This window comes from Equus przewalskii, chromosome 9 (assembly GCF_037783145.1).
Source record: "Equus przewalskii isolate Varuska chromosome 9, EquPr2, whole genome shotgun sequence".
NCBI lineage: Eukaryota > Metazoa > Chordata > Mammalia > Perissodactyla > Equidae > Equus > Equus przewalskii.
In genome coordinates, this window is record NC_091839.1 from 70,337,242 (window position 1) to 70,354,535 (window position 17,294).

The following is a 17,294-nucleotide window of genomic DNA, read 5'->3' on the forward strand; positions in this document are numbered from 1 at the left end:
TCCCTGTAAGGGACTGTCTTATGCATTGACAAAATGCTTACTTCTCTGGTCCCTGCTTACCAAAAGCTCGCCACTCCAATGCCAATTTGACATCCAAGAATTTTTTCAAATACTCCCTAATGGATAGCACCTTTGGTTGAGAACCATCAATAGAAGATAAAATAATCATAAAGATTACTGATTGAGTGCAGCTTCTTAATTGAACAGTACTTGACATGATTCCTGACAAATTATACCTTCTCATTTTTTATGCAATAAATTAATACGGATATATTTTATTAACTTTTATTTACATAGACTGGTAAAATCTTGTGTCTGTCAAGAGTTTAGGTAAAGGACTTCTGAGAAACACAAAAGCATGTGCAGCTTATTCCTATATTTCAAATATATTAAACTGTGTGCTCTGGTATTTCCTAAAGCACCATATGTTTTTCAACATTCACATACTATTTAAGGGAGAATAATAATGGGAATTAAAGAAACTATAGGAAATTAAATGATAAAAAAGGATTTAATTAAACAGTTGGAAACAGTTAAGGAAAGAGCCAAATCATTAAAGTAAAACATTGGCGCCCCATTTCCACTATTTCCAACTATATAACGAGAATAGTAATGTCCATCAGCTTTACTTGTATTATGAAAAGAAAGGATGTGCTCAAAGTAGGTATTTAAAAAACTATTCTTTTAAAATACAGTCTATGAATAGTTTCCCCAGAATCTTGGAGAAATGACGCAAGCCTCACAGAAAGCTTAAAGCATAACATCCAGTTGAAGACCAAGGGACCCTGGCAGCTCAGAGCTACCTAGAAAGCAGACTCCTCCCCTCCAGGGTTTCAGCCTCTCCACCTCTCAGCCTGCCCCCACAGTCCTCTGCGCTATCATTTGGGGTCATGGGCAATAGCTTGGACAATGTCAGTTGAAGGAGCATGACACCAGACTAAGCAGGACACAGTTCACACAAGGTCATGGGGCTACAGTATAATAACTCATCTCATAAAAAACAAACTCCTTTAGTGGTATACAGTAAGTAAAAGGGCACTTACAATGCAGCACTATGTCTCCGCTTTTCAATTTGCAAAAATTTCCTGCAACATTTACAGTTTAAGGGTAACAAATTCTCAACTACTTTTTAGCAAAAAATGGACACTGTGAAGGTTGAAAAAACAAGAAATATCAGGTGATTCCATTTAGTCAGAGTACACGGAACCTGATGCTAATATTCTGTGTAACTCAATAGCGGATGAGAAACAGACACCTGTTACTAGAGCAAAAAAGAAGGCTGTGTTGAAATTCACGGATATTATCACTAAGTAAACATTAATAAAATAGCAACTATTTAATTTAAATTTTCAAGTGAGAATATAGAATAAAGAAGATTGAAGCATGTATCAACTGATCTGATTGCTAAATATTGTAAAACATTCGACCTAGGTGGAATGTTTCACAAAATAAGATAATTCAGCAGGCTATACATATTACGGACACACAAATCAGCTGAAATCTAGCCCAAATATCCCAGTCATGATCTGCTCTAAAACAACAGCAAAAAGTTAAATTAAAATTCTATTTCACATCATCTATTAAAATGGACTTTTGATGAATTAAAGTTAAATGTAAAACATGAAACTAATTTTAAAAGCTTGAGGAAAATATTAGTAGCTATTGAATCAATCTTTGGATGAAGATTCAAAAGCAGAAATACCCAAAAGAAAATATCAACATGTCTAGTCATATACGAATTCAAGAATCTAAAGACACACACAGACATGCATACACACATATATGAATCACACATGTCCACTCACACAAACAGAAACCCTAACATTAACTACAAAGCTAACTGAGAACAATACTTGAAAAGTGATACACCAGGGATGTATACACAAATGACCCACACACATATCATCAGGAGAAATGGGCAATGAGTGCCAACAATTACACAAGAAATATACATCACTAGAAATCATAATTAAATCTCTCAATCTATAAATAAGAAACAGTTAAAAATACAGTGGAAGGAAATATCTCTATTTAAATACTATGCAGCTTTTTAAAAAGAATGAGGAAAATATCTATTTACTAATATGGAAAGATCTCTAGGATATATTGTTAAATTACAAAAGCTAGAATATAGGACACGATAAATTTTGTGTAAAAAATAGGAAAAATAAAAATATGTATTATCTTATAAATGCACCATGAAGCTCTGAAAAGATGCACATAAAGCTCATAAAAGTAGTTTATGGAGGCTGGGCGTAAGGCAGGAGGATGATTTTCACAACGGATTTTTAATTTTTGAACAATGACACTGTATTGCCTATTCTAAATAAATAAATAAATATGAAAAAATATGTAAAAAGTCCAGTCTAATAGGTAATCAAAGGATGCAAGTTAAAATAATGAGATATGCTTTCTTATCTATCAAATTGGCTAATATTTTCTGAAATAATATTATCGTTACTGCCTAAGGAAGTCTTGAAACTGCCAGGGGAAAAACGGATACACTTCTGAAAGGTAATTTAGTAACAGAGTTCAAGAGTCTTAAGTATTTTATTTCCTTCAACCCAGAAATTACTCTTTTCAGATTCAATTCTAAGGAAATTGTCATAATATAATTAAAAAAATAAATTCATGGTCATTTAAAATCTGACGTAAAGAAAGAAGCCAAAGGAGGGAGGGACCAGTGTGTTGAAAATAGCAATAACAATAACTCCATACCTTTCTTTTCAGGTTTTTCTTTTTCTTTTACTTTTTCTTTTTCTCTGGGTGTAACTGGAAAGAAACAGACAATATTTTTCATTTAAATAAAAAGACAATCAACAATGAGATGATTGCATGGCAGTTTTTGATGTTAAAGACTTACCTGCTGCTTTTGGAAATCTTTCTTTAACTGGCATCGGGTTTTACACAATTAGAGGTTTAAACATTAAGATAATCATAGATTTTTTAATTTCATATTTAAGCACAAACTCATACCAAAACTGGGTCTGATTGCAAAGATAACAATCTTTAACTTCAACTTAATGAATTGGAAAATTTTTAAAAGTTATCACGCCATATGCCAAAGGAGCCCAGCTCAATAAAGGAGGAATGCTAGAAATATGAGGACAAAAATACAGAGAGATAATCTTCTGAACCTGAAGCAAAGAATAAGCAACCTAAATAGTATGCGTTAATCTTCCACAGAAACATTCTACGTTAAAAATCTTTGAAAATCTACTGGGGTGAGACTAGGATGACACCAAATCCTTTAAAAGACAACAAAATTTAATTTAATATGAGCTGTGATCCAATGGATTAATATAGCAAAGCTCAAAGTCTCCTTTCCCCACAATTTAGTCATAACTCTTAATAATGGCACCTAAAGTTATTCAGGCTAGAAACTTGGTACTCATCCAGGATTCGTCTTTTATAGTCTACTTTTGTTCTTTTGCCAAGCTCTTTCATTCCTACCTTTTTAACATTCCTCTTACTCAACTTCTTTTATCCAAAATTACATTCCCTATCATTTATTTACACAAAAATATAGAAAGAGCACCTGTCATTTGCTAAAGATTCTACTAGGCAAGACAGATTCCACCACTGTCGTCATGATGTCAACAAGCTAATGGATGATGGATGCTAAACAAATAATTAGAAAGATAGTTAATTGCAGTTAGTACAATTGGCAATAAAGAAAATATTCAGAGTGGGATGTCCATGTATAAAATGAGACCTAACCTAGTCTGTGTGTTTGCCAAGGCCCCTTGGGGTGAACCATGTGAAAGATGAGAAGAAGAAATTAACCTAGTCAGCGAGTGGGAAGGAGAAACAGGAAAGAGATCATTTCAAAAGCTGGAGTAGGATATCCTTCTTGAGTGCAGTATTATTACACATGTTATTACAATAACATCCTGACTAGCCTCTTGAAACTTTAGATTTAGGTTTTTGTCTCTCAGAATAACCTCTCTAACGTGACAATCTGATTATACCATTAACCTGTTACAAATAGTGTCTCTCTAATTGCTTAGCATGGCATCTGTCGCATAATAAGCACTCTATCAAATATAAAAATATGTTATTGCTCTCGTGATCTGACATGTTCTTATCAATCCAATCTTATTACCAGGAATTTCCCTTTGAACTTTCCATTCCAGTTATATCAACATGCTTGTGCCTCCACAAGTACACCACGTGCCCTGTTAATTCCTTTGCATCTCTGCCTGCTTGTGCCTTCCACCTACAATTTCCACATCCACATTTCTTCTCTTCCATGCATCCTTTCAATCCTGGCTCAAATGCCTCATCCTCTGTAAAGTGTTCTTTGATCTCTACTTATTCCATACACCAACTGCACCATGTGCATAATTCTATTTCAGCAATTATATAATAACACTGAACTTGTTCACATATTTGACTCCTCAGTAAGTGAACTCTCTTTCAGGACTATGCCATATTATTTTATTTTTGCATTCACGGCTCCTCACATGGTGTCTGTCACATAGTGGACTCTTATAGATACTTTTGAATAAGCAAAATTCTAAAATATTATAAGGAGAGCTATTTTCATCTTCTAGTACAATTCTGTTTATTGATGATGTGGTATAGACATAACAGGCACTGCTTCCAATCACTTAAAATTTTTACAATGTGTTAAAATATCTTAAATAATTAAAACTCCATGAGAACAGAAGAAGAAAACAAGATAGAACATCTAGACATTGTTTTTTCTTTCCATATTCAATGATTCTTTCAGGTATTTCTGAGTTATTAAGTCCAATATAAATATCTCGTAAAACAGGGAAGAGCGTCAGTATTCACGCAGGACCACAAATAGCTTATTTGGTTTCTCTGGATCACTATTAATTAAGCTAAACCAAAAGAAAATCTTGGCAAAAGCAAAGCGCTGTTGAAAAACTCTCTAGGGGAAACCAAGTTTGCATGAGATAAGCTGAGCATTCAGAGCCCTGATTGGGGAGAGCCCCAAGAGAACACCTAATCTGTGTCTCTGCCTCTGTGAAGGACCAGACCTCGCCCACCTTGGACAGCTGGTTGTCCACTCCACTAAAGGATTTTCCGATTGACGTGTGCACGGGCATAAATGGGAGAATTAATACAAAATCACGGGAGCTGAATTCAGTCTCAAATTACCATATTAATGCCTTGTTCCTGTTACCCTGGGGGAAAATCGGGTTCCTCGCAGTCAAAGTTTTGATTTACAGACACAGTCCTGTTCGCTGGAATTTCATTATCCCCCTCAGAAATGGCACCATAATACCGCTTAGTGAAGCAGCTGGACCCATGTGTTCTAGGGAGCTTTCACAATGGCAGCCAGCCATTAAAGCTTCTTGGATGGAAACTTCAAACTTTGGCAAGACTGAGCTCAAATACCAACTTCTGAATATTTTTTTTATCAAAACAATGCAGCCGTCAGTAACTGCCTTAATAATCACTCTAAAATAAAGATAATTTGCTACAACAACTGCATTTGCCTGTGCATCTTTTTGCTTAGAAACTGCAACGAAAAGTTTTCATGTGGAAGAAGAAAAAAATAACTTCCTTGTCACCAGCTCTCTTTGTCAAGTTACATCTTAGCTAGGACAGTTTTAGCTCAGGACAAAATAAGCTTGTTGCACCTGCTAGAGCTTAATTTGTTTGTCATCCTTATTTACAAGAAACAAAAGTCCCTTTGGTAGGCTGATAATTAAAAACAAATGGAAGCTACCAGTTGGAATGGCCCTGATGTTTGGCATCTGAGTTGGCAAGGCCCTGCTGTTCCTGCACTTGCCCAGACTCTGACCTTTCCCTGACCAGAACATTCAGCTCAACTCAACTCTGAAGCGCTTCTCTCTGGCCCTCTGCATATGGTCCATCTCCAGCACTCTGCAAGCTGTGCTCCATGCTTTCACAGCACTTGGCCCAGGGAACCTGCCAGGCAGGCTCTGTGTCCTTTTCTGAAGTGCATCAGAGCTCACAGTGTGCCTGACCCTGCGGTTCTTATTGGGCAAAAACCCCCTGAGGAACCAAGCAGTAGGCATTCAGGGCCAGGTTTCAGAGCTCTTTGCTTCTCTCTCTGCTCTTAGTTCAAAAATCAAAAGTATTGACATTAGAGTTTTTAGAGCACTGATTTGTGTTGTCTACTATATTCTTCAATTGATGGTTAGTAAACAAATTTAATTAACCGGAACTCTAGAACTCATACTTGACTTCAGAACTACTACACAGGACTAACCTTGTGTGCCCAAACCAACCGAAATCAGACGGATAAGCAAGTAACCATCACGTCTCTGTGTTATCAATGCCTTTGGGGAGCATGGTTAGCTCTAATGGATTTTGCAGATTTTCCTTTTAATTAATTCCTCTACTTTTCAGTTTTCTGGTGCTTTTGCTGCAGGAGGAATTAGCACCGAAGTGGTCTATGAATGTTAAGCAGGTCAACATTTCAAACAGCTTCATAAAATTCATATACGTTCATGTTTGAATTCATCCTTTTTTAGGAAAGAACAAGATACATGTTCATTTTAAACCCTTAAAAAAATTCAGCTTTAGCCACCACTAAACAAAAATGCCAGAGGTACTCTTGGTTACTGTGCATGTCTCTGTGTGAGTGCTTTATTTTTTTGCAAGTTGTTTGCAGAATTTCCATTCTGTACTAAAGCAAAATGATCTATACACTTTAAGAGACAATGATGAACTCAATAGAAAGCTTTTTTTTTTTTTTTTTGCTAGGAAAGAATCCCCCTGAGCTAACATCTGTTGACAATCTTCCTCTCTTTTGTTTCCTTTTTCCTCTCCAAAGCCTCAGCACATAGTTGTGTATTCTAGCTGTGGGGCCTTCTAGTTCTTCTATGTGAGCCGATGCACAGTATGGCTACTGAGAAACCAGTGGTGTGCTTCCACACCTGGGAACCGAACCCAGGCCACCACAGTGGAGCATGCCAAACATTAACCACTAGGCCATCAGGGCTGGCTTGAAAAGGAATTTTGGGAAGAGAAACTTCTCAAAGACTGTATTATTCATTATTTATAAAAGAAGAATTTATCATTTTTAATTTAGTATAAGCACACAATTTCAGAGCTCCTGGGAAGCTAAGAGGTCAACTGGCCTGAACTTCTTTGTCCATGGACAGGAAAAAACAGCCCCATGAGAGCCCATGGTGAAATAGAATAAGAATATGGTTATCAGATTGCTAAACTAGTATTCTTCCCCCAAAACTGTACTACGTTGTCCATGCCAGGTGCTGTGCAGACTGTAAACTTGTTCTTATGAACGAAAGTCTGCTAATTAGATTCTCTAAAAGCATGTTATCTACAATTTAGCCTTCAATAATGTGCATACTTCTTTTTCATAATAAAGTTACCTTCATTGATGTCTGAAAGTGAAGATTAGGCAAATTATCTAAAGTTGCAAAGTTCATCCAATATACATGCTTTAAATCACAAAATAGATTTTTAATTCAAAAGTATGAGTTTTATCATCAAATCTCATTTAAGTGTATGGGTAATTTCCCTTCACCTGGGGCTACGGGGCCACAGAACCCTGATCACTTCCTCACAAGTGACCATCACTGCAGAGGAGGTGATGCAGAGCGCTCTGTAGAGCCTTTGTTGTCATTTTCCAGGTTTATCTTTCACAGCTGCCAGGGAGGAAAAGAAAATACAGTTTGTACTTTCTGGAGTCAATTAAGTACAGCTGAGAGGAGAAGGCAAAACTAAAAGTTTATCCAATACAGGCTGACTAAATGAATTTGAGGGCTTTGACAGCACTTTTATTAAGGGCTCCAGGATACTTAGATATACTTTAATGTCCTGTCCTCTTCGGCTTTTAAGCCTCATGTTCAGCAAAATCGCTTGCTAGCCTACGATTCCAGTCCTGTCATTGTTTCCCAGAAACAATCCTAAACCAGTCAATCAGGATTATTCTTCTAAATTATGCTTTTTAAAATGTTCCTCTGACTTTGTGCATGTGATACTGTTATGGGTTGAATTGTGTAACCTCAAAAAGGTGTGTTGAAGTCCTAACCCTCAGTATCGCAGACTGTTCCCTTATTTGGAAATAGGGTCTTTCCAGAGGGAATCAAGTTCAAATGAAGTCACTACAGTGGGCCCTAATTCAATATGACTGGTGTCCTTATGAATAGGGGAAATTGGGCACAGAAAAAGATATGCGCAGAGGGAAAAGAAAGAGCCCCAGGGAGAAGGCCATTTGAAGATGAAGGCAGAGATTGGAATGATTCATCCACAAGCCAAAGATTGCCAGCAAACCCCCAGGAGCCAGGAGAAGCATGCAATGATTCTCCCTCACAGCTGTCTGAGCCAATCAATCCTGCTGAAACTTTGACTTTGGAGACAATATATAGGCTACAATATTCTTCAATCGATGGTTAGCAAATAAACTGAATTAGACTCTAGAACTGGGAGACAATAAATTTCTGTTATTTAAAGCCACCCAGTGTTTGATACTTTGTTACAGTAGCCCTAGGAACGTAATACTAATACTAATCATTGGCTGCAATTGTGCTCCTTTGACCAAGTTTCCACCTGGTTCCTGGAGGACTGACCTAGGTCTTATGTCTTCCCTTTTAGGTTCCAGAATGCACACCTAATCCCAAGCCGCCCATTCCTCTAAGGCTTTACCATAAAACTGCAGGCAGACCTACTCGGCTACCGAAGCAGCCAGTTACCTCCTCAAACAGCATTTCTCCTCCGGGACGTCTTTGTGGAGTACTCACCACAAGATACTTTGTGTATTTGCTTTCTTAGATCTCTCGTTGGACTGGGTCTTATTCTTCACTGAACTTTTAGTGCCCAGTAGGGTGTTTGGCACAAAGTAAGTGCTGTGAATAAATTGATGTTCATCATCGCCTAATGGCTACAGCTAGTTTTTCCATTTATAGTATCTGCCTGCCACGATACCCCCGTTCCCACTGTCTGGTCCACTCTGATGTTGATCTGATGCCGTCCATCAGCACACACTTCTGCCATGTGAACTTCCTCCCCCTTTCTGAGGTCAGCTCTTTGCCTGAACACCTGACAGCCCAAGTGGATGTACCAGACACCGCATGCCTAAAAGGCCCTCCTTTTGTCTAGGAGCCATCTTGGATGAAGTTCTCTCACCTAGTTATATGTTTGCCACTGGGTTCTAGTCTTTTTTGGTTTATTCTGTTCTGTGACTAAATTGACACATTTAATAGTTAAATAGAAGCCTAAATGTTACCTGAAAACAACAGAGAAATTTGCAATTGCAAAGAAATAAAGCAATATACAATTAAAAAAAACTAAATGTAGGAAAAAATTAGAGGAAAGTAAAAAATAAATTGCTATTTAACTCTGGATAATTGGGTTGTAGTTGTTTTTCTTTGCATATTTCAAATTGTCCAAATTAATCTGTATTACTTTAATCTGTATTATTATATTATAAATTTTATTGTGAATGTTTCCCAATTACATGTTACAGATTGTTTTTGTTTTAATATGGAGTTCACTACCAAATTCTTCAATTGCTGCTCACCAAATAAATTTGACATTACAATGGCCCAATTAAAGCTGACTAATTATGTATATTTGAAAATAAACATGGAAATGTCAAAGGAAAAAAGTGCCCATAGGAATCACATAAAGGTTGACAAAACAGGGAAAATGAATGCTTCATTAATTAATTAATTCCTTATTTCAACATTTATTGAGTGTGTTTCCTGTGTTAGGTACTTTGCTAGATGCTGGAATAATTTTTAATTTGATATAAGCACACAAATTCAGAACTGGTAGGAACCTGAGAGACTATTGAGACTAAATCTCTTTGTTCATGGATAAGGAAACCAGAATCATAAGAGTACACATCAAGGATGACATAGAACATAAATGAAGACAAGCATAGTTCCTGTCCTCAGTGTGTTGGATCAATATGCCCACAATTAAAATTTGGTGAAAATGCTTTAAAGGGTAAAGACAGGGGTGTAACAGTAGCATGGAGAAAGTTCCTAAGTGCCCCCAAAGTGAGGGGCAGCAAGAGAGGCCGATTAAAGGGACTGACAATCCATCTGAGATTCAAAGAAATGGACAGAAGCCGCCAAATGACTACACAGGAAGGGCCTGCTGGCCAGAGAGAATGGTGTACACAGAAGCACAGAGTTACAAGAGAGCAGCAGTGCCTGCTTAAGGACTGTCCAACAGCTCAGCCTGCCCATGGCATATGGGGTATTGGTGGGGTCTGGGGTGCTTTGGCAGGGGAAGCAGGCAGAGAGTTGGGGGTTGAGGGGTGTTGGTGAGGAGATTGCAGAATAAGGAAGGCATCTGGTAAAGTGTATGAAGCCTGAAATTTGTAGGGCTATCAGCGATCATATAAAGAGGGCCTTATATGCCGTGGTAGAAAATGTGACATTTATCTCCAAGGCACTGTGATGGCAATAGATGGATTTAAGCCTGTAAGTGGCATGATTAGCATGCATTTGAGGGGTAATTCAGTGAAATCAGTTAAGTGACTTAATCTTGTAGAGCAATGATTTTGGAGAAGATAGCAGTGGGAGAGAAGAGGTGAGAATAGATTCAATTATAGTATGACTCGGGGCCAAGCAGGATTGGTCTTTGAGATTGAAAGAGACCAAGAAGTCTATGGCAGTGATTGTAACTCAGATGCCCTCTGAGTGAGGCAGATTAAAGGTCTGCTCCAGTAGTGATGGGAGAGAGTGGTGGAGGACGTGGTACAAAGTGGGCGTAGGTAGGCCTCACCTGATGATGTCTGGTTGTACATTATTTTAAAATACTGCCTGGTCAATGGAAACTTCTAAGAGATGCACTTGAGGTCTAGGCTATGAGTGATTCTAACGCAAGCTACACATTAGAATCATTAGAAATGCTTGACTCCAACTTTGGCCTCACCTCCCAAACATTTATGGTCCTAGGATGGAGTTCACACATGGACATAATTTTTAAAAACTATCCAGATGATTCTAAAGTCTAACAAGGTGAATATCACCACTAGCACAATGACTCCTAGTTTTTCAGATTGAATAGCTTGAGTGAATGGTGATGTCAATCATTAAGACAAATAATACGGAGAGATGAAGACATTTTGTACAATAGATGTTAATATGGGTTTTAAATACATTGAGTGAAAGAAGTCTGTTGGTTATTTGTGTTAAGTCAGATGAAATTTGTGTAGGAGGGTCCAGAGACTTTTCACATTCCACTTCTTCAGTCTTTTCAAATATCAAAATTAATTAACCACCTGGGCTCCTAAACTAATCAGTGTCTTAAGTGAAATGTGAAGAGATTATCCAATTAAGAAAATATTCGAGCTATTCAGGACATTCTCAAATTTTTTATTTAAGATATATGTACATTAAGCATGAATTTTTAATGAGGAATTTGTATTGTAGTATCCTAAGCAAACCAACCACTCATAAACTTTGTCCTATTTCCAATATGACTAAATTCCTCATATACCTTAGTCAGGAAAAAACGAAAACCAAACAAATACCTTGCTTCCTAAGATAAACCAAAAATAATGGAATTGTTCTGACCAGTTCCGGTCCTCCACATGATGAAACCTTGAATATTTCCCCTAAACCTGAATTCCTTAATAATAGTAATTTTACATCTTGCTTTGGCTATGCTGATGTTGAAGATTTATAGAAATTCTTATGACAAGGTTGCTATAGTAAATTTGGTAAACTTTGCCATTCTGTGGTTCCTACCTTTAAATACTTGAATTTTGTATTTAGCAATCAGTGTTTCTGAAATCTGACAGGCTTATATTCTAGTTAAAGAGTAGCTAAGTGGTGTAGGCTAAATAATGGCCACCCAAAATATAACCATGTCCTAACTCCTGGAACCTGTGAATGTTACCATATATGGCAAAAAAAAGGACTTTGCAATGTGATTAAATCAAGGATTTTGAGACTAGGAGATTATCCTAGATTAGGTAGGTTCTAAATGCGATTCCCAGTATCCTTATAGAAGAGAGGAAGAGGAGGATTTAAAGTCAGGAGTCGAGAAGGCACTGTGATCACAGAGGTGAAGATTGAAGTGATGTGTCCACAAACCAAGAAATGAGGCAGCCCAGAAGCTGGAAATGCAAGCAGATCAGTGAAGTTGGCCAGCAGCTTGCAAGGTCTTAACCAGGGAGGTTCAGAGACAAATTCCAGATCCTTCACCTAGTACTAGAGACTTAGATATAATCGAGCAAACAAAAGGAAGAAAATAGGAAGAAAATAGGATGTAAGGCATCGTGAGAAAGCCACATGTTCTTAAGTAAGAGAAAACTGAGGCTAAACATTGGCTCTACAGCTCACTAAATGTGAGACATTAAGTCATTGAGCTCAGGGAAACATCAGTGTTTTCCGTTTTAAATGGGATTATACCTAGCATGTTGGATTGTCCTATGAGGATTAAACAAAATATTAGATATAGTGGATTAGCTATAGTATTGGTTCATAGTATATAAACACTTACGTAAGTCAATTTTTTAAGAAAGGAAACATACATATAGGGATGAAGTGATGACAAAGGTAGTTTAGTGTTGTGTTACAGAATCTTGGGATGACAGATCTTAAATTCCCCCAGCCTGTGATCAGATAGATATAAAGTGGGACCAGATATAGGGAGAGAAGTAATGCAGATAAGAAACCTGCAAGGGACAGTCACTTTTCTTATGAGGAGTCATTAAGAAGACTAATTAGTTGATAGTTACTGTTTAAAATTTTCCAAGAATTCCTTTAAGAATTTCCTATATACATTTTATAATCATTTAATCTTTACAACAACTCTATTCTCCCCGTTTTACAGATGAGGCGGTGGGGGCAACAAAAGATTGATTAACTTGCCCAAGGTCACCCAGGCAGTAGTTACAATATGTGGATTTTAACCCAGATTGGTTAATTCAAGACCTCTCTAAAAGTAGGAAAAAATGATAATGACATCCTTTTTTGTCAAAACATACCCTGTGCTCTTAGCTTATTTATTGAATAGGAATGTCTGAGTGTTTACCATGGACAAGGGAAATGGTCTTTAACAATCATGACTGGGACCTTTTATTTATGACCAATATCACCAGTCTCCATAATTTCTTACAATGAAGGATGCCCAGACTGTTGACTGCTGGAAGAGATTGTCCAACATTTCTTATCATTTAACATGTGGCTCTACGTTCCACAATGGGCATCCATTCATCTGAAATACTCATGAGCTGGGATCTCTAGCCTGCCTTATTCATTTCCATCTGGACAATGATTAGTTCTTATAGTTTAGACAGGAATATATTCTGAAATATTTGGCTTTAAATACAAGTGTATTCTGCAAGGTCATTTTAACCTGTAAAATCTTCCATCAGGAATCATTACCCTGGAATGGAATCAGCATTCTTCAAGCTAACTTCTGTCACAGCATATTGTTCAGTGCCAAAAACCCCTCCAGTGTGGTGAACTCATTCTGCCTGCTCACCAGGGACCATTTATATCAGCAACAATTTGGTGAATGGCATCTTGGTAATCCAGGAAAAGTTAAATTATGGTTGTAAATTTCTTCTAAGCCAACGTAATGTTCCACTGTCTTACTATACTAATTCAGTACAAGATCACAAGTATATACATTACTCTGATCATATTTATAAAATAAATCACTACCCCTTTATTTGGGAAAAAACAAGGTTAATTCAAAGGTAAATATTAACTAACAGTTCAGAGTTTATACTCATTGCCGTGTTAAGAAATAAAGGGTTTACTCTTCAGTTCCATGAAACTGTTGCATTTTTCCCTAATGGAAAACACCAAACAAAATAAACAGAGGGGCAAAATAAGAACAAAAGTTATTTTGGGGGGCCAGCCCCATGGCTGAGTGGTTAAGTCTGTGTGCTCCGCTTGGGCAGCCCAGGATTTTGCCAGTTCGAATCCTGGGCATGGATGTGGCACCTCTCATGGCCATGCTGAGGCGGCGTCCCACGTGCCACAACTAGAGGGACCCACAACTAAAAATACACAGCTATGTTCCAGGGGGCTTTGGAGAGAAACAAAGAAAAATAAAATTAAAAAGAAAAAGTTATTTTGGCCTCATGAATTAAAATCACTTAGGTAATGTGGATGACCATAAAAGGTACCTAATTTTCTATGAAAAAAGAGCCAGAATTGAAATCGATTGATTCTTTGCACTTTAAAAATGAATTAGTTGGCATATTTATATGGAATTATTTCAGAAATGTATGTTCTCTGGGGTTACATATTCTTGGGTTTTCTATATTCCAGGTGATGTGTAAGTCACCTATGTATAGACTTCCAGGCGTTTCTCAATGACCTCACACAATTAAAACCTTTTAGAATATCATATGAATCCCTTGAAGGAGAAAAAAAAAATAGAGACAATAGAACGTGATCTAGCTTCTATCATCACCAAATTTGTTATCTCCCCACAAAATACGCCAGCTTCAACATAATGGATCTTTCTAGACTCAGTTATTAGCTGACTTGTCTATAACCATCAAAGACCACTATTACCTTGGATATATTGTATCTGTTCTTATAAAAGTTCAAAATGCTTTGATAACAATTAAAGTCCTAACTATCCATCATATTATAACCATAACTAGTATGGAATTATATGGCATACAGAAAACATATATTTATCCACATACATGAACAGTTATCAAATCACATTTATTTTCACCGAACTACTTGGGAATAAAAAGCAGACATTATTTTACCCAGATGAGGAAACTAAGTAGTAAATGAAATTTTTTGCTCATATTCACACAGAAAAATTATGGAAAAAAGAAATTATCTCTGAAGGCCATTTCAGTGTAGAACAGCTGAAGCTCCATTTTCTCTTTCTTGAAAAATATTCATTTTTCCCAAAATACATGTGTTCTATTCAGGAAATATATTCAGGTTCTAGTCTCCAGCCCAGCCTTTGAGAAATTTATTTTAAACTTCAGCCAAATTCACTGTTTTAATTATGCAAGACTCCCTAGTTTAATAAACCCACTCTACAGCCCACTGCTCAAAGTCTTTACCAGCAGGGCTCTAATAGTCAGGTCCAAAATGCAAATGGTGCCATCTGCATCCCCACTTCCACTCCAGCAGCACAGCTATTAAATTAACAGTACAGTCTGCAAGATAAAACAGCAGAGACCCCAGTGATGTGGAACCAGTTGAGTTTCTGTTTAACCTTCAGCAGATAGAAACACATAGCCAGTTCAGTCATGGCTGGTTCAGTCAGTCCAAGAGCTGTGTCCAATTTCCCTGACCAAAGGAATTAAGAACCAAAAAAGGAAAGGGACCAGTAAGAAGACATTAGTTCCCAAAGTACAAATATAAATAGGTTTCAGTTGAGCAAGCTTCATTAGCCCTGATTGTGTAAGGATTGGCTGACCAATCTGGAACAAATGCAAACTTTAGGATTAAAGACGTAATATCTACAGAGTGATTGGAGCTCTTCACAAAACGGAAGTATATGAAGTACATTGAAGAACGGCATTTTAATATAGATTCACATATTGGTATAATTTAAGGTTAATTGAAACTATTATTTGAAACTTTACTATGGATTTGCTGCTGTGATATTTACTGCAAGTAATTTTGCATCAGCCAGTTTTTGACATAATAAATAGTAGGCATTCAGTTTTTATCCCAGGAAACTTCTTTCATTTCCTGTCTGTATCATACCAATATAACAATTATGAGATTTTAACTTTTGCCATAGCTTATTTAGAAATATATCCTTTCGAATGTTTTTGCTTCCTATAAGTTTCTTTAAAATTTTATAACTACGTGGGCCACTTCTAGAAAAGTGATGATTGTAAGAGGAGCAAGACAATGCTGGCCATTATTAATATGCCTTTAATGCAAGACTGCAGTTACTGGATTCAATTCAGTTGAAAGGGATATTAATCATCCTGTTGTCACTGCCCATCTAGCCCCTAAGGCTGTATAAAGAAAGCTCTGGGGCCATAGCAGTCGGCAGTGAGGCAATACAATGACTCTGCACCTATGCCCAATATTTTAAAGGTATTGCATGGCATAAAAAATTCAAGGTTAAAAAAAATTGAACTCTGATTTATTATAGTAACTTATTAAAAGAAGAAAAAATGTTTGCTAGTAAGTCTAAAAATCTGTTTGTGGTACGATCATAGTAAGTAAAAACCACTTGTAACCTAAAGATAGTCACACATTTTAAAGTTACTTTGACTCCAATCATTAAATGTTATTTATGTTTTTATACCTGAAGTTAACTGAGAAATAAAGGTATTTATTTCAACACTACGAAAAGTTAAAACAAAAGAACACTAAACACGAAAACTTTCCTTTCTGTCATATGAATATGTAAAAAAAAAAATCCCAAATAAAAAGAAGAATAAACACAAATTAAACGTTTACCTTTAGTTTGTATTTTCCTTTCAGGTTTTTCCTGCTTTTCAATCTTATCTTTGTGTATTTCTAGGGAAAAAATAGAATTTATAATTTAAAAACTTTTTGAAATGTACAAACTATAAACTATAACTAGGACCTAATCTTCATAATTCTACCATGACATCTAAATTATTACATGTAACAAATGTATATGTGTCTAAAAGGAAAAAGTCTTAGTAACATATTGCTATATAAATCACTCATTTATTGGAATAAGGAAAAATTTGGAGTTATCTCAAAATTAGAGTTTTTGGAAAAGCTTAAAACTTACATCATGGAGATATGTTGCCACTGCTTTCAGTGCTAAAATTGATTGCAAACTATAATTATGTTTTATTTCAATTACTCTCAATACAAATTAAGAATCCTTAGTAATAATGTCATTGAGATTAAGGAAGATTTAGTTTTGATATATTAAGTTAAGAATTTGTCAAATGAACTGTAACAATTATCTAATAGGAAACATATCTCAGAAGTATTGACTTTAAGCTATGTTTATAATCAGAATTTGGTATGGCATTTAACCAATAATTACTGCATGAAGATATGACACATTTCATAGAATAAGTTAGTTGTTACATTTTTTTCTAAATATCAGGTTTTAACAAATATATTCAGTTTGCTGCTATCTTCAGTATACATTGCCTAGGCTTAGAAAATGAAGTCAATTCTGAATTTGCAGTTAATTTGGATAGAAGTAAATTTGCGATTAGAGTTTATAAATATGATTACTACCTTTGAAAAGTGCCTTAATCTTAAATACCATGGTTTTTCTTAGAAAAATGCTAATGAGGTTTACTTATTTATTTATTACAACTTTACTCCACAGATGGTCTGAGATGGTGCTAATTACTGTACACATTTTAAATTCTCCGTTCGTAAATTTGCATTTGCATATTGGTAATTTTTCTACAAGTC

The 17,294-nt window shown here is 36.3% G+C and overlaps 1 protein-coding gene across 50 annotated transcripts in view; it reads right to left on the bottom strand.

Annotated features, from left to right (window-relative positions):
- Window positions 1–17,294, bottom strand: part of TRDN (triadin) — a 393,603-nt gene that overhangs the window by 274,652 nt on the left and 101,657 nt on the right. For all 50 annotated transcript variants that reach the window (XR_011522089.1, XR_011522078.1, XR_011522083.1 and 47 more), the window contains exons 5-6: window positions 16,344–16,403; window positions 2,719–2,772 (exon numbers count right to left, since the gene is read on the bottom strand). Coding sequence is in view for 31 of the 50 variants with exons in the window: in XM_070556944.1 (XP_070413045.1) it covers window positions 2,719–2,772; window positions 16,344–16,403 (114 nt within the window). In the remaining 19 variants the exon portion in view is untranslated. The remainder of the gene's footprint in view (window positions 1–2,718; window positions 2,773–16,343; window positions 16,404–17,294) is intronic.